Source organism: Mytilus trossulus, chromosome 9 (genome assembly GCF_036588685.1).
Source record: "Mytilus trossulus isolate FHL-02 chromosome 9, PNRI_Mtr1.1.1.hap1, whole genome shotgun sequence".
Lineage (NCBI taxonomy): Eukaryota > Metazoa > Mollusca > Bivalvia > Mytilida > Mytilidae > Mytilus > Mytilus trossulus.
In genome coordinates, this window is record NC_086381.1 from 43,417,938 (window position 1) to 43,441,490 (window position 23,553).

Genomic DNA, 23,553 nt, shown 5'->3' on the forward strand with positions numbered 1-23,553 from the left:
AAGGGAAGGTTTTTGTATATACCTTTAAACAAAGCTCTTAATTGTAGCTGTTAAACATACTGATATATGATATCACAAAACGACCAATCTTTAGATGTCAACATATTCATATACAGCACAATTTATAACAGTACAAAAAATTATAAAGTTATGTAATGTTAGCCAATTATGAAAGGACAAGTTCATTAATAAATTATTAAATGAATAATGCCATCTGAAAAGTCTCAGTTGAAAAGAAATTGTCCCCTTTCACATGTATTGCGGCCCTCATATTATTTATCTGTAACTATAGTTTGCTAGCTATTTTTAGTCTCTTTCTTTTACTTATTTTAATTCATTTCTACAATTTGTCAGGTCAATGATATTGATGAAAATGGTAGCAAAAATGATTAAAGACAGAGCAACATATATACTTAAACAAAATAAATATATAAATCACACACAGACGAAACACATGCTATGTAAAAAGTATGTGCACATGCAATAAAAATAATAATGATTATAGTTATAGCTGAAGACAGCAAAATATTAAAGTTAAATCAAGTTTAAAAATAAAAAATAGTTAAATAAAGTTCAAGTATGCTTGAATGATTAGTTCTTGAAGTTATGATTATTTATTCAATAATTTATGACAGAAGCTAAAGCAAATTATAAGTTGTTTATTGTGTTTATATCTTGCAGATACAGTATGACATTGCATTACAACTGGAAAGATATTTTTTCTATAATATTTGAATTAGGATCAGAATAAAAGAAATCTATTAAGTATCATTAAACAGAGGAAGAACATAATTACCAGTATGAAATCTGGTACGGAGAACAGTAAAAGGAATGTTGGGACTCTCTGCATCTTCCATAATCTCATAGCCATAGCAAATGCCTATATAATGTAAATGTGTAAAACTGGTATATGATAATGTAATAAAAGTATAAAAATTACCATGTGATTAAATATCAGCAAGTTAAGGTTAATGAGTTGTCTCCCATGAACCTGTTAGTAAAAATAATAATTCCATCACCATAGCATTAAACAAGATAAAGGAAAATGTTAATAAGTAAAATAGTACAAGAGTTGTCTTCCATTGGAATTAAACCAACCTACAATAAATGTATTCTCCTTCAGATGAAGACTGTTTATGTACCTGTTAGTGGTTAGTAAATTTCCATCACCAAAGGATTAAATAAGATAAAGGAAAATGTTAATAAGTAAAATAGTACAAGAGTTGTCTCCCATTGGAATTGAACCAACCTACAATAAATGTATTCTCCTTCAGATGAAGACTTTTTATATACCTGTTAGTGGTTAATTTAAAGTCATATTTCCATCACCAAAGGATTAAATAAGATAAAGGAAAATGTTAATAAGTAAAATAGACAGTACAAGAGTTGTCTCCCCTGTACCTGTTTACTAAAATAATGTTCCAATCACCCATGGATTAAATAACAGATGAATGTTAAAAAAGAAAATAGTTGATAAGTTGTCTTTAATGGACCTATTAAATAACAGATATAATTACATCACTAGTGCATTAATTAGGTAGTTAATCAATTGGTTAATAGTGCATGATTTATCTCCCATTGGAATTAAACAAACATACAATCATGATTTTTCTGATGCAGTTAACTTTATCTTATGAGGTTTAATAACCTGTAACATGTATGCAAAATATATTTACCATGGATACACGAGACTGTAAATAATCCAGGTGTTAATGTTGGATGTGTTGATCTTTTTTTTGTGCATTTTGTTTCCATCCTAGGTTTTTTTTTATCAATTCTGTAGTTTCCTCTGTGGCAAAGAGTTGGCATTGTCGGAAAAAAACCAATCCCTCCACATGCACAGCCTGATTCACACTCTGAGATGTTGTGTATTTTGCCAATGAATGGTGACTGTGCCCTTACAACTAACTCCTTCATGATAGGATGCATAAATTCAGGAATTTTCCATTCCAGGTTTTTTAAAAGTTTAAAAAATAAAGGAACTTCTTGCTCCAAAAGCACACTGTCATCATTTTGAAAAAAAAATCCCCAATCAGAAAATATTTGAAAGATTCTATTGTTATCATGCAGAAAACCACAAACTGGATAATTGCTTGATAATACTGATAACAAATCACAATAAATCCCAGGACATTTGGCAAAACCAGATTCCCAAAAGTCATTCAAAATATCTGTCATTGCAGGTTGATAAGTTGTAATTAGTTTTTGTAATTGGCAGTACTCTTTTTCATCTAACCCCTCCTTCACAAACTTCAACAGTAGCTTTCTCGTTTCAGCATTGTTGATAAATACTCGTGTATTGTGAGAACTGAAATAATACAATATATGTGTCACAGAAAAACCCTGGTCAGTTATAACTTCAAAATCTTTCTTCCAATACACTTTACAGCAAAACGCCTTGAGTGTGCCATAAAGGAATTGTATTTGTTAGCTTGCTAACTGACCAGTATGCAAAGGAGGGCAGTATACCTAATATAATAACTAAGTATAGCTTTCTTTTAAAATATGAACACTTATCTGAAAAATATTCAAAAATTAATAACTGTAAATATAAATATAACCATGATGATGGCCATTTAAGAAAGAGCTCTTCTATACTTGCAGACAATTTCAACACTGATTATTCAAGTTCTTTTCATGATGATTGTTTTTTTGATATGCACACAATTTGGTGTAAAACCTGACTTTATTCTTTACATATGGATTTTTGTTTGACTGCTATCTGTCTCATTCATTTGGATTTTATTTTTTATCTGTCAGATAGAAATTGCATTATTCAAATTAATGTCAATGCATCTGTTAACCTATTTTTCTATCTGAAATCAAGATGCTTGACTTATTTTTTTCACATACTAAGGCAGATAAGTTTGAAGACTTTCTTATAGTATTTTTTTTTATTATAATTGTTGAAAGTATGTTGAACAACAATTTTTGACATATTTGCTATTTGACCTTTTTGTATATTTGTACATCTCATTGTCTTTCGAAAAAAACTGACATGTATTTATTGAGCTTCAAGTAAAATTAAGTCTCTAAAAGAGAATACTAATATACCTTCCATCAAATGTAGCATTATCTGTTGTCTCCTTTAAATATTGTTTCCAAGGCATGAAGGTCTTTCTAAGTCCCAAAGAAACTCCATCCATAACCACAGTGTGTGGACAGTCTCCACACTCAGGACAGGAAAACCCATTGTTATAGTTCAAATCCAATAACTCCAGGAAACTGTACCATGCATATCTTAACCTATTTAATTTTTTTTTTTAGCATATTTATATATTTTAAGCCAAGAGGTATCCATGAAATAATGCAACAAGAATGCTCATGCTGAAATGCCTCCATATGAATACAAACTTTATCAAATTCAATTAAATAGCCTGCTTCCTAGCATATACTCAAACACATGTATATCTATAAAACGTTGGGGAAACAAATGAAGTCTGACTTGTAAAGAAATACTGGATACCCAGACTTTTAACAGTCACTCCCCTGATACTGAATACACAATATTAAACAAATAGTACCATATATAATCTACTTTGATCAGTTGTGACTGTAGTTTCCAGTTTTCATTTAACAAACAACAAAGTTTTAATACCAAAGTTCTTGAACATGTTTGAATAAGTGATAAACATTTTGACATATTCCGGCAAGAACAGTAATATTTAGGCAAAAATCTCAAAGGCAGATGCCTGCAGGCTGGACAAATCATTACAAAATGATATTCATTTTCAAAAGCTTTCATATTGCAACATTGACATAGCCTTTCATTTGAATAAAAATATATCTTTTAATATGATAAAGCATCACAAACGTTGCATATACGAATGATATCTTTTTTTCTTCTCTTGAAACCAGATTTACTTATTGTAACTTACCTGTTATACTGGAACTCCTCTGAAAAGTTCAAATTCCCACTTTCAAGTTGCTCCCAAGTCCATTGTTTGTAAAATGATGATAGTGTGCACCTTTGTAGAAATTTAATAGACAATATAAGGTCAATGTCAGAAAAAAATACCTTTTTTCCATGAGACGTTAGAAACTTAGAAAGGCCAATTTTAATGAGCTCTTCCACAGTTTTGTGCCAAATACCAAAAAACTATTTTGACAATTACCAGATATTGATTTTAAATGCCACTAAAAAAATATGTTTCTGAAAACTATAATACCAAAAACAAAATATTTTCCATCCCTACAGCAACATAATATGAATTCTGTATGGCAGGCAATGTCCCATTGTTACTATATTTGGTAGATGAAGACATAACCAATTGTCCTTAGTCAGGAGTCTGATGTTCAGTGGTTGTCTTCTGTTTAAGTGATAGTGTTTCTAGTTTTTTATATAGATTATACTGTTTGTTTCCCTGTTTAAAGGTTTAACACCAGTATTTTTGGTGGCTCTGTACAGCTTGCTGTTTGGTGTGAGCAGAAGTTGAGTATTGAAGGACATAGGGAGAGCCAAAAATTGAGTTCCTGAAATTTTTATCCCCAACGGGAATTGAACCCGGAACCTTTGTGTTAGCACTCAGATGCACTAACCACTACACCACGGCTCTCACATACCTTGACTTATAATAATTTACTTTTATAAGTTGTCTCATTGCCACTCAAACCACATCTTCCTTTATCTATTCTAAAGTGTTACAGCTGTAGTAAAAAAACAAGAGAAGTTGTACAAACATAACAGCAAAACCAAAACAAGGTGTTCAACACCTCAATACAAATGTTAATAGTGTCACTAGAATGGAGAAGTTTTTGCATAACATTAATTGAATATACATGTAGATAAAATTGGCAATAAGTATGTGCCTTTGAAATATCAGTAATCTGCAATTAAATTGTTGTCATTTGATGATGTTCTTCATAATAAAAGATGACGACATTGAGGATCCCCTTATGAAATATGTAATAGGTTTAGGTCTTTCTTAATGGACTATACTGTTGTCATAATATGTATGCTAACTATAGCTGCATACATCCATACCATTTCATCTCAGTGACAATTATACTAACTATGTGTATAAATTATATGATTTCTTTTAATAAATTATAAACACCCAAGGATCTTGGTTGTAATGTTATTGAATATTGAAAAAAATGTGTTGAAAATATATCCACTTCCTGTATGATTTTTATCTAATTTATACATTTGTGTGCATTATAAGCACTTATGGTTGAAATTTCTTACCCTTGAGTTACATACTGTTTAAGATAATTTCTTAAAACCTTATGCGACACTAAATATGTGCCCATATTTAGAAGTTGGTCTTCACAGCCATCGTATTCCTTAACATTTTGGCATTCTCCAGTATTCAGGCATTTTCGGTAATAAGCTGTTGAAAAAGGTATCAAATTATATTGATGAAATTTGATGGCCTGGGGGAACTAGCTGTCAAAATAATCTTCACCAAATTAATTCAAAATTCTCATATTTTATTTATTACAATGTAAAACATTTAACCCAACTATTAAAAGTATGAAATAAATAATAAACAGAGCACAAGCATGAAAAAAACGTAGCTTGCAAGAGTAAACTATTTCCCTATTTGCATTTCATTATTGAAAATTATTTATTGTGGTTATATTTCAGAGCAATCAAAATACTTTTAGACTCTACACAAGTTATAACCTTGAACCTAGAAAAATGCTTGTTTTTGGCCTCTTTTTGATCCCTTATTCCTTAACGATTTGGATAATCATCCAATAATCAATACCAACCTTCCTTTTGTGGTTTAAACCTTCTCTAAGGTCAATCTATCTACATTTCTAAATCTCAAATCTACATTTTAAATTAGTATTGAAATGTCTCATTTCATCTCCAAGAAACCCTTTTTATCTGTAATATTTTCAAAAACCAGGGTTCCTGTGAAAAATGCCACAACAGTTCCTTCATTGATAATATATCTAAGATTAAACTGATAGTGAAGAATATGTGTAAAGAGGAAGCATGAAGTTATTGATTGATAAATCTGAAAACAGTTGATGATAAAAATTACTACAAATATTTCCTCAATAGCCATTTTGTGTAAAAAAAATCGACATATCCAGTAAACCCTGAGCTTAAAACATTCCATTTTTGCAAATACAGGAAATATGTTATAAAAAATAGCTTCTGAATGAAATTGAATAAAATTATGATGTCGGCTGTTATTGGTTTTTCATTTTATGCAACTGTAATGAGCAAACTGGATTCCTCTTTATAAGATTTCAGTTAAACAGGACTTTTTATTGTTTTTTTGGTATTATTACTGTGACTTTAAGGTTGACATTATGAGAAATATTATTATCCATCAGATAATTTTTTTTAGCAACTCACTCTTTACTTGTATTACATCATTTGTTGTATACAGTTTCATGTCTGCTTCTTCAGAGGCAATACCCCAACCTGATCCACAGTCACATGAGCCGTCAATTGGTGGAACCAGTTTCAGTATGAAATCTTCAATCGTATTAGGCACCTGTGTGTGGCGATTCCTTTTCTGCTCCTCAGATGGACAATCAAATGGTATTTTAAGTTGGGAGATGCTTTGTGGCACATATCTTGATCTCCATTTCATTTCCTGGTTCAAGGCTTCTTTAACATTGACTGGAATGTCAGAGGTTTCTTCTGTATTTAGTATTCCTTTTATATGTTTACAGGTTTCAGATGAATGCGGGCAGGATTGACATGCCAATTGTGGTGTAAGCCCACTGTATTCTACTCTCACAATGTTGTAGGTGGTATCATTTGCATCCTGCCATCTTACACATAGGATACTGGAATTATTTTCCAGACCAAAGACCTCAATCTTAATAAATAAATAAATGAATATATTTATAATTATGTGTACGATACAAATTTAATACAAGCAGAAACTAACCATTACATTTTTAAAAGGCTGGAACAAAATGAATAAATATCAGTGAAAAAACATAATATAAAGAAATAAATGAATTCACAGTATTCTCAGTCAAATAAAGACTTCATATAGATCTATTTATAAAGAAAAGATGATACTCCAATCACCAGGTGATTAAATAACAACAGGTCAATGTAATGTGAATAATTGTGCAAGAGATGTGTCCCATTGGAATTGAACCAACCTACAATAGATGTATTCTCCTTCAGATGAAGACTTTTTATGTACCTGTAAGTGGTTAGTTAAAAGTCATATTTCCATCACCAAAGGATTAAATAAGATAAAGGAATATGTTAATAAGTAAAATAGTACAAGAGTTGTCTCCCATTGTAATTAAACCAACCTACAATAAATGTATTCTCCTTCAGATGAAGACTTTAAATGTACCTGTTAGTGGTTAGTTAAAATTCATATTTCCATCACCAAAGGATTAAATAAGATAAAGGAAAATGTTAATAAGTAAAATAGTACAAGAGTTGTCTCCCATTGGAATTGAACCAACCTACAATAAATGTATTCTCCTTCAGATGAAGACTTTTTATGTACCTGTTAGTGGTTAGTTAAAAGTCATATTTCCATCACCAAAGGATTAAATAAGATAAAGGAAAATGTTAATAAGTGAAATAGTACAAGAGATGTCTCCCATTGTAATTAAACCAACCTACAATAAATGTATTCTCCTTCAGATGAAGACTTTTTATGTTCCTGTTAGTGGTTAGTAAATTTCCATCACCAAAGGATTAAATAAGATAAAGGAAAATGTTAATCAGTAAAATAGTACAAGAGTTGTCTCCCATTGGAATTAAACTAACCTACAATAAATGTATTCTCCTTCAGATGAAGACTGTTTATGTACCTGTTAGTGGTAAGTAAATTTCCATCACCAAAGGATTAAATAAGATAAAGGAAAATGTTAATCAGTAAAATAGTACAAGAGTTGTCTCCCATTGGAATTAAACTAACCTACAATAAATGTATTCTCCTTCAGATGAAGACTGTTTATGTACCTGTTAGTGGTTAGTAAATTTCCATCACCAAAGTATTTAAATAAGATAAAGGAAAATGTTAATAAGTAAAATAGTACAAGAGTTGTCTCCCATTGGAATTGAACCAACCTACAATAAATGTATTCTCCTTCAGATGAAGACTTTTTATGTACCTGTTAGTGGTTAGTAAATTTCCATCACCAAAGGATTAAATAAGATAAAGGAAAATGTTAATCAGTAAAATAGTACACGAGTTGTCTCCCATTGTAATTAAACCAACCTACAATAAATGTATTCTCCTTCAGATGAAGACTTTAAATGTACATGTTAGTGGTTAGTTATGAGTTCATATTTCCATCACCAAAGGATTAAATAAGATAAGAAAAATTTTAACAAGTAAAATAGTACAAGAATTGTCTCCCATGTACTTGTTATTAAAAAATAATAGTTCCATCTGAAACCAAAAATGATTTCAACAAAAAACTAGTAATTGTAATTCAGATTTAAAATCTAGTTACACTCTATTTGCTGATCATTATATGCTTACACTTACCTGAATTTTAAATTGTGAACACTCCTCTTTTTAAAGTAAATTGTTTTTTTTTCCGTTTTTTAAGTTATTATAACCAACCTTATTTTTCTAAGTAAAAGCTAAGTTTTAAAATAATTGTCTCGGATTCCTCTGTCTACTTTGGATATATCTTTTTCCATCTATTTCAAAATCAGTAAAAAAAAAACATTCAGATGAGAACATAAGGAGCATTTTGTTACACATATATACTTATTAATCTGCACATTTACTGAAATGACATAGACATCATATGTTCTTGAAATCAGTCATAACTAAGTTCTCCTTTCTATCTTTATCAACAACTGACTGTTCTGTAATAAAGAGAGAATTTCATAATGATATTTTTTTCTTAAATGACACAATTTCTCATGAACTGAATCTTCAAAACACTTATTGTCAACAAAAAAATACTTACATTTGCCCTTTGCTTGTCATATGTGTGATCTGTTTCATTTTCAGTTTGCTTGCCTACAAAACAAATATCAGGTTACTTTCTATGTACTTACTCAATGTGTCTTACCAAATGGAGGACATCAGCGTTAATAATTCTGATAACCAATAGTTTTTACACTAATTGATTTTAAAAATGTCTACATAGTTTATTTCTGTAAAGCGTGTTACACACACTTATTCTTTTTAATAAATAATAGTTAAACATGTATGATTAATAAGTTTTGATCAGTCATATAAATATAAATTTTTTGAGATTGAAAGCAAAAATGCATAATTTTAAACTCATAATTTAATATATGTGGAGTACTAACTTTTAATAGAAATAATATTCTTGCAGTGCATACAAATTTATTCAGAAATGGAAACATGTAAAAGAATGGATATAAAAGGTAGCATTTTACATCATTAATCCAATCATTCAGTTTAATTGAACTCTGGAGCTGGCATGTCAGTTAACTGCTAGTAGTCTGTTGTTATTTATGTATTATTGTCATTTTGATTATTTTCTTTGGTTACATCTTCTGACATCAGACTCAGACTTCTCTTGAACTGAATTTAACGTGCGTACTATTATGCGTTTACTTTTCTACATTGGCTGGAGGTATAGGGGGAGGGTTGAGATCTCACAAACATGTTTAACCCCGCCACATTTTTGCGCCTGTCCCAAGTCAGGAGCCTCTGGCCTTTGTTAGTCTTGTATTATTTTAATTTTACTTTCTTGTGTACAATTTGGAAATAAGTATGGCATTCATTATCACTAGACTAGTATATATTTGTTTTGGGGTCAGCTGAAGGACAACTCCAGGTGTGGGAATTTCTCGCTACATTGAAGACCTGTGACCTTTTGCTGTTGTTTTCTTATTTGGTCGGGTTGTTGTCTCTTTGACAAATTCCCCATTTCCATTGTCAATTTTATATAAGTTATTTAATGTTTTTAACTGCACATATGGTAATTTTCCAGTATAAATATGCAAATTGTTGGAAAAATTATCAATTCTTAAAATGTAAAACTTATAATGTAAGTTGGTACAATGAAAGTTAAGCAATCACAAAATCTTATCAACATCAAATAGAATTAATTCTTGTGTGTTTCTTGTTTGTTTAAATCAGCCAAATTTTGCTCCCATCAATTTCATGTGTATCTGACCTGAACTTCTATTCAACGGAAATTTTTCACGTGAATAAATCCACAGGAAATAAATTTAATAACTTTTGGTTGATGCAAACTCAAGTTACAGAAACAAAACCAAATTGGGAAAGAAAGTACAGATATACTTACGGCAAGGGTAAAACTTAATGCACCCTCCACTACAGAGGGGGCATACACAATTATTAATGGTGTCAAGTTAAAAAAAAAAAAAAATCCAATACTTAAACTTATGTTTAAAACTAATACCTGTTATTTTTTGTTTTATATTTTTGTTTGATAATTTTAAACTGACTTGAAATTTATTGATTTTGACATGAAATTAACATACAAATTTTCACCTTAAACCAAGTGAAAAATTCAAGATGAATTTCTTATGGTTGAGTTTAATTTTTGTACCATATAATACAAATTCAATAGAATTTTCACATACATTTTGTATCATTTCAGAAATTTCATGGGACAGATCATAACATAATTATTTTAGTTAATCTTTTTGTTATAATATGAATAACCTCCCTTCAAGGATTAAATGCAACTACACAAAATTATTGTTTTTGAAATATAATTCTATAGTATATTCATCTGTAGTAGAGTTAAGGTAGGATTTGTATATATTATTTCAAGTACTATACCTAGTATGTTGGATTTGGCAATTAGTGCTTATTGATAAATTAATAATATTTCTATAGTGTCAGTAAATTGAACTACTTTCACACCTTTTGTGTCATCTTTAACTTTTGAAATCATATACTGTTGGAAATAACTCAATCTCAAGAAAATAAGAACTATTTACTCTAACTGAAAGGAAAAATGTATACTTGATATCTTAAAATTCTGAGTTATCTCCCTTCAATGCTGTGCATGACACTTTTTCTTAAAGTAAAAGTATTATTAGAGAAAGAACTTATTAAAAAAAGTCCTTATGATGAAATACCATGCTTTGTATCAACTATCACATCAGTATCACATTCATATTCTCATTTTTAAGTAAGAATTTTTCTATATTTTAGTTTAACCTTTAACATAGGCTGCCTCTGGAGAAATTTCCATTTGAAAACCCTCTATTATTCCCTTTGCAGGTGCAACATGTATGCATTTTTCTTCCAAATCTAAAATAAAAATATTATTTGATATTTCACATTGACAGTTATAAATGGTTTCAAATTTGAAAATAACCTTGAAAATATTCAGAACAAGAACAAGAAAAATAAGACAACTTGTGACCGAACGCCGCTATGGATTAAACTCGTGCTGCGCACTCGTTTAATCCAGGCGTCGTCCGGTCACGTGTTGTCTTATTTTTTATATTCAAATACGGCGATTAGTTATACTATAATTAATTTTATTTTGCACCAGAAATTAAGCTGACATAAACTTTGATACATAATGCAAAATTAAATGGCAGAGACTGCATGATCTTTTTAACCCAGTATTTTGTTTTGATATGTGTTTACATTATCTTATATTCATGTTTATTTATTAGAAAAATCATAAAATTCCTCATTTTTGGTAATATCTGCAAACTATACACATATATGTCTCACCTGTAGGCATAATATTTAGACTGTTCAACATTGCCAGACCATGAACTAGTGATCTGGTCCTCAAAATAGTTGTCAACTGATAAATACTGATAGTAATACAACTTTAAAGTATATATCACAAGTACTTCATACAAAAAAAAAGTTTAAGACAAACTTAGCCTTCTAAATTGTTAACAAATTGAAAGGCATTGGACAAAACCTTAAAATACTTTTCAAAATAATATGTACTGATAGTAATACATCATCATACAAAATATATTTGAGGTATCACAAGCAGTTTTTATCAAACTTACGTAAGCAGAAAAGGTAACAATTGCAAAAACACTACCGCCAAAAAGCAATAACTATGTCTCACTTTTTGTGACAAAGGGGACAAAAAATTATCACAATAGTATAATCTGAAAAATGTTTTACTATGATTATTTGGAAGCAGGGAATGCCATTCAACTTATTGTCAACCAAGAATTTGACGATAGACTTATCCCAAAAAATACATGTCAGTTTGACTTTCATACTATATTCTTAATTGTCTGTGCACTGCATAATGTTGAAGAAACCGAAGAAATGAGAGGTTCGTGTAGAATTTATGTTAATGTATCTTTTTTTCAATTTTATAATTGTACCCTTTTCAATGTTTCCTGTAAGATTGTCAGGTATGCTTAGCAGGAGTCTTTCTTGGGCAACATTACAGGAACAACAATACATCCATCTGTGTATTCCTTCAATAATAAGAACTCTCCTCTGTATAACAACATACTGATCCTGAAATATAGAAGATAAAAATGTAATAGCAAATGTGGTTTTTTTTAGGGGAGATATCATCAGTATACAGTAGGTTACCAAAAAAAAAAAAAAAAATCAATTGTTTTTTTATATATTGTCTTGCTGATAAATGTTGCTTTTTGAATTGCAATTAATCTTCAAAATTTTCAGGAAAATAGATCAAACCAACAAAATTTGTATACAATCATGACAATTGTACTAAAAGGTAATACTGTGGATTCATTATTATTCATAGGATTCCAATTTTTGTTTTTGTTTCATGTGAACAGGTGAACCAAGAATTTAAATATTAAAGGAAATAGCAATTTCCTAACAGGTTGTATGCAGACTTAGTCAATACCATAAATTGAAATTGTTGTAGTGGTTAGTTAAAAGTCATATTTCCATCACCAGAGGATTTATTAACAGCAGGTAAATGTTAACAAAGAAAGTAGTTGAAGAGTTGTCACTACTTTAATTCTGAAACTGAAAACTATACCAGTAATGTTAGTAATATTTAATGATAAGCTACAATTTTCTTTACCTTTAACATCTTCTTACACATGTTGTAGTCTTGCATTAAAAATGCTTTATACTGGTTGTCAACAGGAACAATAGCATGCATTGACTTTAACAGACTGGTATAAATTTCTTCACCATCAAAGGGTAGATTTTCCTGAAAAAAAAGAAAAAAATATAAATACTATTCTTTCAATGCTATTATTCATTTTACAATGATATATAAAGAAAACTTAAAATGCAGCTTGAAAATAAAAATCAGTCAATTGTGTTGTATATTTGGGATGTAGGTTACCACAGTTTTTACTATAAATAACTATCATATAAGGGAGAGGTTGAGTTAGCATGAAACCATTTACTAAGTAAGAAATATGATAAATTGTTTGTTGTATCTATGGTGTAACATTTAATTTGGCATATTTTAAAGGATTTTCCCTATCATAGAATTGACATTAGAATTAGGAGTTTTTAGTAATCACTTTTTTATAAAGGAAGTAACACTGTTATTTTCAGTCAACTAAGATTATTTGAAAATCCAACAAATATTTTTACTACTTTAAGTGTCACAGTAGTAATGCAGATTTTAATAATACATCTTGGGATTCTATGACAACAATCTAACTGCGCAATTTAGAACCAATTTGTCTGTTTGTTGTAGTTCATCCTTTAAAGGTTCTGATCCAGTAAAGGCTGATTTTAGCCTACAAAGTTCATCTGATGAAAATATTGGACACTTTCAGTAGATGCAATTACTTTACTGTGGATTCATTTATTTTTTTGTGAGCACCAGTTGTTGTTTTGCATGTGTTCAGGGACCTCAATTTACTGGTTTTGCTTAAGCATTAATACAAGCCTTAGAAAATTTATCAATTGTTAAACACTTAATTTCATAGTTCAACTATAACCATGAAATCTAAGAAAAATTGGTGTCCAATGAATAATAATGAATCCATAGTATGTGAAAGATTTGAAATTATTTATTCATTTGAAAGCGCTCAATTTCAATCTTATAGATGAAAAATCTATCAAATATGCCATAATATGTAACTTTTCTTTTTTTTACAAAAATAAAAGTAGAAGCATTGGTGTTCATTATCAACCTTTTATACATTATGTGTCATCATCAATTACAAATAGGACTTTCAATTAAATCTAATGAATGAACACAAATTAACCAAAATGCAAACATTTTGAAGATTTCATTAATTTAGCATGACTTAAAAGCTTAAAGTTTACATTTGAACAATTTTGAAAAACTGTTATATTTTGGGCCTAAATAGCTTATTAATGCACCAACTCCTTAAAAATATAATTTTGGTCATATTATGGCCTTTCTCTTCAAGGATTTCAATGCTGACATATAATTTTACTGAGGGAATAACATTTTTTATCCAAACAAATTTTTATGGGTTATACAATTAATAAACATACAGTTTTCTCATAAATTTCTGAAGTACATTCTTCCGGTATAACATGCTGAGAGTCTTTTGGCTGCTTATAACTACACGAACTTGCTTGCTCTGATTTTCTGGATGAAATTGAAAGTAAAGCATGGATTTAAAAGGAATGATAAGGTCAGACTTCTGTTGTGTAAAATAGCAACTGTAAATAAATATTAATAAGACAAAAGTTCTTAAAGTCTCTAAAGGAAAACAATCCAAAAAATTTTTTTTTTTTTATACAGAATACAGAATTAGAACTTGCAACTGAGTAAAAATACCTTGGTATATTTTTTGCTAGAAAGGGTTTATTTCTTAAGCCATAAAAATACATCTGTGAAGAAGATACAAAAGCAATACATGGTATATTTCAAAATTGTTTTTCATACCTGTGAAATGCCAAACATCTGGTTAAATGGGTAATTTTAAATATTGTGTTGAAACTGACAGACACGTTTTTGCAGAGTTGCCTAAATGAAATTAATACTACTCCATAGTGCTTATGTTTAAAACCATCAATATTAAATTGGAAAGCTCTTATATGATTTTTATAATATATCAGTAATCAATTTTATTATGTAAATCTAGATGTTGAAGTTTGCAATTGCCTATCCAAACAGGAAGATGGAATAAACTATAGAAAAAATGCTTCAATGAGTACAGCCTGATACAACCACACAGGTTAGAACCTGAACAGTTGGGACAAATTTGAACACAATATTTAAGCTTGATACTGTCTGAACTTTGATTGTTATCAAATTTTTGGCATAGTATAGGTTTCTGAAACAAAATAAAAAATGTCAAGATCTTACAAACCTATTGTGCAATACTTTTCTTCTTGAACACCCTTAAAAATAGAAGTACCCTACACTTTTTGAATCCCCCCTAGGAGCAATAACCACCACACTCGATCCATGTCTTTCCTTTGTCGTATTGAAACTTGTAGAAATATTTCAGAGAGATCAAAACACTTAAACACAAGTCATTATCTGGAAACTACTGGTAGATATATGCTTGATTTGGCCCTTTATTGGCCTTCATACAACAAACAAAAATAATGAGGTTGATAAGGAATAATTTCAAACCAAAACAGCCTTAATAGAACAACAATAGTAGGGGGGGTGTTGATAATGGATCTGACATTTCCAACCATAACAGCCTTAGTAGAACAAACAACAATAGTAAGGCTGATAATGGATAATTTCAAACCATAACAGTCTTGATAGAACAAACAACAGTAGCAATGGTGATAATGGATCATTTCAAAACATAACAGCCTTGATAGAACAAACAACTATAGTAAGGCTGATAATGGATAAATTCAAACCATATCAGCCTTAATAGAACAAACAACAATATTGAGGCTGATAATGGATAAATTCAAACAATAACAGCCTTGATAGAACAAACAACTATAGTAAGGCTGATAATGGATCATTTCAAACCATAACAGTCTTGATAGAACAAACAACAGTAGCAATGGTGATAATGGATCATTTCAAACCATAACAGCCTTGATAGAACAAACAACTTTAGTAAGGCTGATAATGGATAAATTAAAACCATATCAGCCTTAATAGAACAAACAACAATATTGAGGCTGATAATGGATAAATTGAAACCATAACAGCCTTGATAGAACAAACAACAGTAGTAAGGCTGATAATGGATAAATTGAAACCATAACAGCCTTGATAGAACAAACAACTATAGTAAGGCTGATAATGGATAATTTCAATCCATTAGAGCCTTGATAGAACAAACAACAGTAGCAATGGTGATAATGGATCATTTCAAACCATAATAGCCTTGATAGAACAAACAACTTTAGTAAGGCTGATAATGGATAAATTAAAACCATATCAGCCTTAATAGAACAAACAACAATATTGAGGCTGATAATGGATAAATTCAAACCATAACAGCCTTGATAGAACAAACAACTATAGTAAGGCTGATAATGGATCATTTCAAACCATATCAGCCTTAATAGAACAAACAACAATATTGAGGCTGATAATGGATAAATTCAAACCATAACAGCCTTGATAAAACAAACAACAGTAGTAAGGCTGATAATATAATGGATAAATTCAAACAATAACAGCCTTGATAGAACAAACAACAGCAGTAAGGCTGATAATGGATAAATTCAAACCATATCAGCCTTAATAGAACAAACAACAATATTGAGGCTGATAATGGATAAATTCAAACCATAACAGCCTTGATAGAACAAACAACTATAGTAAGGCTGATAATGGATCATTTCAAACCATATCAGCCTTAATAGAACAAACAACAATATTGAGGCTGATAATGGATAAATTCAAACCATAACAGCCTTGATAAAACAAACAACAGTAGTAAGGCTGATAATATAATGGATAAATTCAAACAATAACAGCCTTGATAGAACAAACAACTTTAGTAAGGCTGATAATGGATAAATTCAAACCATAACAACCTTGATAAAACAAACAACTATAGTAAGGCTGATAATGGATAAATTCAAACCATAACAGCCTTGATAGAACCAACAACAGTAGTAAGGCTGATAATGGATAAATTCAAACCATAACAGCCTTGGTAGAACTAACAACTATAGTAAGGCTGATAATGGATAAATTCAAACCATATCAGCCTTAATAGAACAAACAACAATATTGAGGCTGATAATGGATAAATTGAAACCATAACAGCCTTGATAAAACAAACAACTTTAGTAAGGCTGATAATGGATAAATTCAAACCATATTAGACTTGATAGAACAAACAACAGTAGTAAGGCTGATAATGGATAAATTCAAACCATAACAGCCTTGGTAGAACTAACAACTATAGTAAGGCTGATAATGGATAAATTCAAACCATATCAGCCTTAATAGAACAAACAACAATATTGAGGCTGATAATGGATAAATTGAAACCATAACAGCCTTGATAAAACAAACAACTTTAGTAAGGCTGATAATGGATAAATTCAAACCATATTAGACTTGATAGAACAAACAACAGTAGTAAGGCTGATAATGGATAAATTCAAACCATAACAGCCTTGATAGAACTAACAACTATAGTAAGGCTGATAATGGATAAATTCAAACCATATCAGCCTTAATAGAACAAACAACAATATTGAGGCTGATAATGGATAAATTGAAACCATAACAGCCTTGATAAAACAAACAACTATAGTAAGGCTGATAATGGATAAATTCAAACCATATCAGCCTTAATAGAACAAACAACAATATTGAGGCTGATAATGGATAAATTCAAACCATAACAGCCTTGATAGAACAAACAACTATACTAAGGCTGATAATGGTTAATTTCAATCCATAACAGCCTTGATAGAACAAACAACTATAGTAAGGCTGATAATATAATGGATCATTTCAAACCATACAGTCTTAATAGAACAAACAACAATAGTGGGGTTAATAATGGATAAATTCAAACCATAACAGACTTGATCATTTAATAAAACAAACAGAGGTTCTGTGTGGTTTTTTTTAATCATTGAAATTTCCTTTGGAACATGTCCAACTGGGGTGCTCAGAAAAAGACACCAAATCTACTTTAAATAGTTTTTTGGCATTTTATATAAATAATTTACAAAAACCTTTCACGTTTCAATCTTCTTTTTCCTTTTGATTTGTCAGCTACAACCTCTTTTTCCAATCCACCATTGAGCACACATTTCACCTTTCTAATATCTGTACAAAAGTAAAAAAAACCTTCAGTTCAGTTTGTGTCGAAAACTGTTTTTAACATTCAAATGGGCTAAAATGTTGCCAACCTGTTTTTAACATTCAAATGGGCTTAAGGGTTGCCAACTCTACACTTGACAAAATAATGATATTTGTTCAAGCAAATGCATATAATTTTGTAATACACTGTACTAAGATTAATAAAATTAGTTTTGGGTGATTCTGTGCTTCCAAAAAGAGAAAAATAACAAAGATTGGTATTTCGCTCATTGATTTCATATTCTTTTCACTTTTTCTACTGCAGCTAGAACATGTAGAACCCTTCAGGTTGTCTTAGCTACCAAATATATTTACAAAGAGATATTTCATGCTCTGTAGATTTCATGTCACAATATCATGTTTTTTTAATTACAATTTAGGGTTTGTTAAGGAATCCACCTTTATATCTTTGTGATATCATATTCATAAACGATAACTGTTTAGTGTCTTTAAATATCAGCTGTATTTGTATGAAGCTAGGAAACAGGTGTAATGCAAGCTATTATTCCTGTTTCGAGCAAGTAAAAAAATACAGCTAATATTAAAAGACACTAAACAGTTATCGTCTTTATCCTGCAATTAATTCTGTATATTGGTTGTGTTTTGAAAGAAGAAAAAAAATCACATTTTTTGCATTTATTTTTGATTTGATTGAAGCTTGCGAAGTAATATTAAAATCACATATTCATTTGGAGACGATTTTGCCAAAAAAAAAAAAAGATTATATAATGGTCAACAATAATACATTGCTCAAGGTGAATAATTATCTATTTTGACATAACAATTAAATTCAACAGTAAAAACAAATATCAAAACATGGTTCAATTTGAAACAAAAATGTATGAGTTGTCCTACAATGTACTACCCTTCAGACTTGACATTCACCAAACATTCATGCTAAAATTACCATGGTAATTTGGTTACACAATCATACACATTCAAGTTTTGAAATCGGCAATTGTCATCGTAGAAACCACTGCTGTTCATGTATGTATGTTATCAGAAAATTGGTGTAATTCTTGAAGCGTTAAAGAATTGTTTGAAAACAAACAGAACCTATCAAAGTAATTATTAATTCCCATAAGGTCAAACAATACATCATTGGAATGTGACTGCAATACACATTCTGAGATGGTTCAACAACAAACTAGTTTATAAGGCTCCCTTACAATAGACCAGCGTCAGCAACACTCTGAAACCCATTGTGGAGGGGTGAGTGTCATATGCTGCCCAGATGTCTGAGTGCAGAATGCAGTCATCTACTACAGATTCAATGATTCATCTAACATCAACACATTGTTCTAGTTAGCCAACTGCCCAGCTGATCAACCTGGCCCTAAAAGCAGCTGTTGTGGAATATCGACTGTAAAGAAACATCAAAATAGTAATCAAACCAAACCAAACCAACTCACAAAACTAAAAGATGGCAGCCTACAAAAAATGGCATCCTCACCTGATAACCTTATTTAATTTCAAACTCACCTGCCATTGTATTGCATAAAATGCAAAGAGATGTCAATCGTGTAAATGGTACATGTAACAGTATCGTCCATATCAATTTAAATCAAATAAATTCTTCTCGCAGGCCTCCAGATTTGTTGGAAAATTAAGTGTTCTTCCCAAGAAGCTGATCTGAAATTAGGTGAATAAAATTCAGGATCATAAGCCCGTGCTAAGTATAGTCTATAGATATGTTTCAGACCATACATGTTATACACCTTGTCGCTAATCCCGCTTGAACTTTTGACGTACAGAACGATCGCTTTTCCATTGTAGTCAAATGTTTTGTTTTATGACGTCGATTGGTTAAAACTATTAGTTTTACTTTCAATGTTGCCAATTTTTATGACGACACGCCCACTCTGATGTTGTGTATTTATCACCAACATGTGTGTACGTTGTTATTGTTAATATAAAAAAAAATAAAGTTCAAAAGTCTTATTTTTGATAGAAATTTATTTATAATGAAAGGCAATAATTTATTTTGATTTTATTGAACCATAAAACTAATTATTGACTCTTCACATTTTACATAATCCGCTTTGTGGAAGAAGTCAAAAATTAGTTTTATGGTTCAATAAATTCAAAATATATAATAGCCATTTATTAAAATGTTAGATGGCGTTCAAATAGCGATAAGGTCTATTGGATCATATGGGTTAAATTTAATAAACATTTATCACATTCTTTATTTCAAGTTTTATTTAAAATATCATACAAATGTCCTGTACCAAGTCAGGAATATGGCCATTGTTATATTATAAAATTGAGAATGGAAATGGGGAATGTATCAGTTCATTTCTGTGTGTGTTACATTTCCTCTTATTATTCAGTGTGGGTTCACATTAACGTAAGACTTGTCACAGTACTTGTCTATCCCAAATTCATTAGTTTGGTTTTGATGTTATGTTTGTTGGTGTTGTTCTCGTGGGATTTCGTCTGGTGTTTGATCCGTTACTGTGTGTGGGGTGGGTCTTTTCACCATCGAACACCTCAAAAACCACCAACCACTAAGAAAAACTTTGATATTATACAATAAAATGATCAAATAAATTAAATAACATATAATTTAATCAATTTTTCGATTTTTATGTGCATCATTTTTATGTTGAAATTGAAAATCAATATAAAGAAAATGTCTCCGGAATTCATCAATTTCAGGATAACATAAGTGTGTGTTATAAAATTCAAATATATTCATGATTAGTAATGATAAGTTCAAGTATCCTCGATCTCTGTTCATTGGATATATTTTGGCGGTGTGCAGTGGTGTTCGGTGGTGAAAAGACCTACCGCTGTGTGTGTTGCATTTTCATGTTGTGTTGTTGTTCTCCTCTTGTATTTATTGTGGTTCCCTCAATTTTTTTTTGGTCCATGGATTTATGAGTTTTGAACAGCGGCATACTACTGTTGTCTTTATTTACAAATTGTAATTATTACGAGATGGACCAAATGAACAAAGGAACAATTGAAATTAAATATTTGATGAAATGTACATGTATACATGTATCGGAATCCTATTTCATGTACATGTATTTAGGTACTCTTCTTCTTCTTCTTTTGTTACAGAAAACCATCAACGTACTGATGTTTACTTTCCGGGCGCATGCCTGGTTAATGTTTTCAAAATGACAATTGCCAAAGGTGACACAAGTGTAGCACAACCATTTCCTGCATTGTAGTCCTGGAAATTAGGGGACAATATTTTCAACCTGTCTCGTCTAAATTTGTTAATTTATAGTACAGTGGTCAGTTTATTCATTTTCTGTATTTAAAAAATAACACAATAATATATTACTTAATCTAAAAACCCAATCACTACAAGCATGGTCGTTGTCTCATCCTGTAAAAGTGTTTTCAATGTTCAAGTGTGGCCCGTTCAAGTGTCAGTATGAAGGCAGTCTGCTTCCCAAAAATATTAAATAGTCATGATCACACATGCGTTTGACTGAAAACTTATTCGAAATAATTTCTCCCTCAATTTTTTTATTTCGATTTACAGAATAATGTCATTTTTTTTTATTTGAAAGTAAAAAAATAACACTAAATTAATTTTAAATAGTATTTGAGTTTAAGTAATATAAAAATAAAATAATTTCCCAACCATTCTGTTGGTTTTGTATTGAAACAAACGAAGGCTGATCGCTAAGGTTGATCGCCATATACACCTTGCTCTAATACCTGGTTCCTATGACCCTTCCTATCCTCCGCCACAAACTTTGACCTGTGGTAGTCATCCATGTCCGTCCAATGAGGAGTGTTGTGAATATAGTCCCTACACATCTTATACTTGTTGTACGCCTGATCAAAAATGTAACAAACAGGGTATATGTGTATAACATGTAGGGTATAAGTGTATAACATGTAGGGTATATGTGTATAACATGTAGGGTATATGTGTATAACATGTAGGGTATATGTGTATAACATGTAGGGTAAATATATTAGACCGTTGGTTTTCCCGTTTGAATGGTTTTACACTAGTAATTTTGGGGCCCTTTATAGCTTGTTGTTCGGTGTGAGCCAAGGCTCCGTGTTGAAGGCCGTACTTTAACCTATAATGGTTTAATTTTTAAATTGTTATTTGGATGGAGAGTTGTCTCATTGGCACTCACACCACATCTTCCTATATCTATAACATGTATGAGTATATGTGTATAACATATGTATTCTATAGTTGCATGCAAAGCAAACGGAAACTTTGATTTATAAATCGAGGAGTACTGAAGAAAGTATAGGAATCGAAAGCTTCTCTTTTTTAAATAAAGTATTAGGGTATTCTCATAAAAGATAGAGATTTTTCTCGTTGTTAATCTAAATATGCGGATTATCATGGATGAATATCATTTTCAATGTGTTAAATTTAAAAATGACCGCATTCATCTATTTCAAGAAATAACTTAAAGTTACTCAATTTTCTAATTCTTGTAATTAAATCAAGGGACAAACTAATATGACTTATGAACACAGAAGATAAGTAACTAGTAATTCTCAGTACTGCTGGTAAATTTATATCTGAAAATCGTTTATGGTGTGGCTTTCTTGTCTGCTTCAGACACGAGGAAGACTGTGTAAATAAAGCAAACCCTTGATGGCTGGTGTAGTAATGAATTCTTAACTTTTCTCAAAACCTATTACTGCAGTATTTGCTGTTTGCTGTGAATACACTTTAACTTTTGTGACTAAAAAGTACATTTATGTTTGTTTCTCTGCATCAGATACAAGGAGGTTTGTTAGAGCCTTTGAAGCTCACAATTCTAGAATATATTTATACATTTCCGGCATAAATTTAAAAAAATATAAATATAAAATAATTGCAAATAAAACGAAGTAGGAGGACATCTGTCACATTTCTGGTGTAGCATCTTTTTTGTGTTTTATTGTTTTTAAGTGATTACTATTATAACACATTGTTGACTATTGTATCCCTATTTTGACATGTTCACCTAATATATCTGATTGTTTTGTTCATACATCGCTGAGAGTTTAAGCTAGCTATAAAATTTGCATAATCTACCATTTCTACATAAGAAAATGCCTCTATCCGGAATATGACAGTTGTTACCTATTCGTTTGATGTGTTTGAGCTGTTGATTTTACCATTAGATATTGAATATTCCTCCGTATTCGTTATATTTGTTATTTCACCTTTCAATATTTTTTTTATTTAACATATGATCACTGTACCACTATTTTAAGCGTACTATGTTAAAGTCGTGTATATACATAAAACTGTATGTTATAAAGATAGTCTGATTATATTTATTACATGTGTGTTTGCTCCATAGGGACCTCATTTGGATAATAAAATGTCTTATCCAATTATATCTTTTATTGTAAAAGTACTTTACTCACCCATATTCAAATTTTTAAAAGTATTTCGATGTAAATAACAGTTTAAACTGTATACTGAGTGGATCGGTAGATCAAAGATCATCAAAAGTAACAAGGAGAAGTTCATTTACATATATATTT

At 30.4% G+C, this 23,553-nt stretch overlaps 1 protein-coding gene across 4 annotated transcripts in view; it reads right to left on the reverse strand.

Annotated features, from left to right (window-relative positions):
* LOC134682954 (uncharacterized) overlaps window positions 1-21,557 on the reverse strand; it is a 35,950-nt gene extending 14,393 nt beyond the window's left edge. Inside the window, exons 1-9 of one of the 4 annotated variants that reach the window (XR_010100936.1) lie at window positions 21,377-21,557; window positions 19,561-19,710; window positions 17,952-18,045; window positions 14,316-14,412; window positions 12,910-13,041; window positions 12,227-12,365; window positions 11,076-11,168; window positions 8,872-8,924; window positions 797-880 (exon numbers count right to left, since the gene is read on the reverse strand). Coding sequence is in view for 3 of the 4 variants with exons in the window: in XM_063541896.1 (XP_063397966.1) it covers window positions 797-880; window positions 1,677-2,308; window positions 3,055-3,146 (808 nt within the window). In the remaining variant the exon portion in view is untranslated. Of the gene's footprint in view, window positions 1-796; window positions 881-940; window positions 992-1,676; window positions 2,309-3,054; window positions 3,247-3,878; window positions 4,488-8,871; window positions 8,925-11,075; window positions 11,169-12,226; window positions 12,366-12,909; window positions 13,042-14,315; window positions 14,413-17,951; window positions 18,046-19,560; window positions 19,711-21,376 lie in introns of those variants that run through there. The other 3 variants (XM_063541897.1, XM_063541898.1, XM_063541896.1) reach the window with 3 other exon arrangements.
* Between the last annotated feature and the right edge of the window lie 1,996 nt (window positions 21,558-23,553).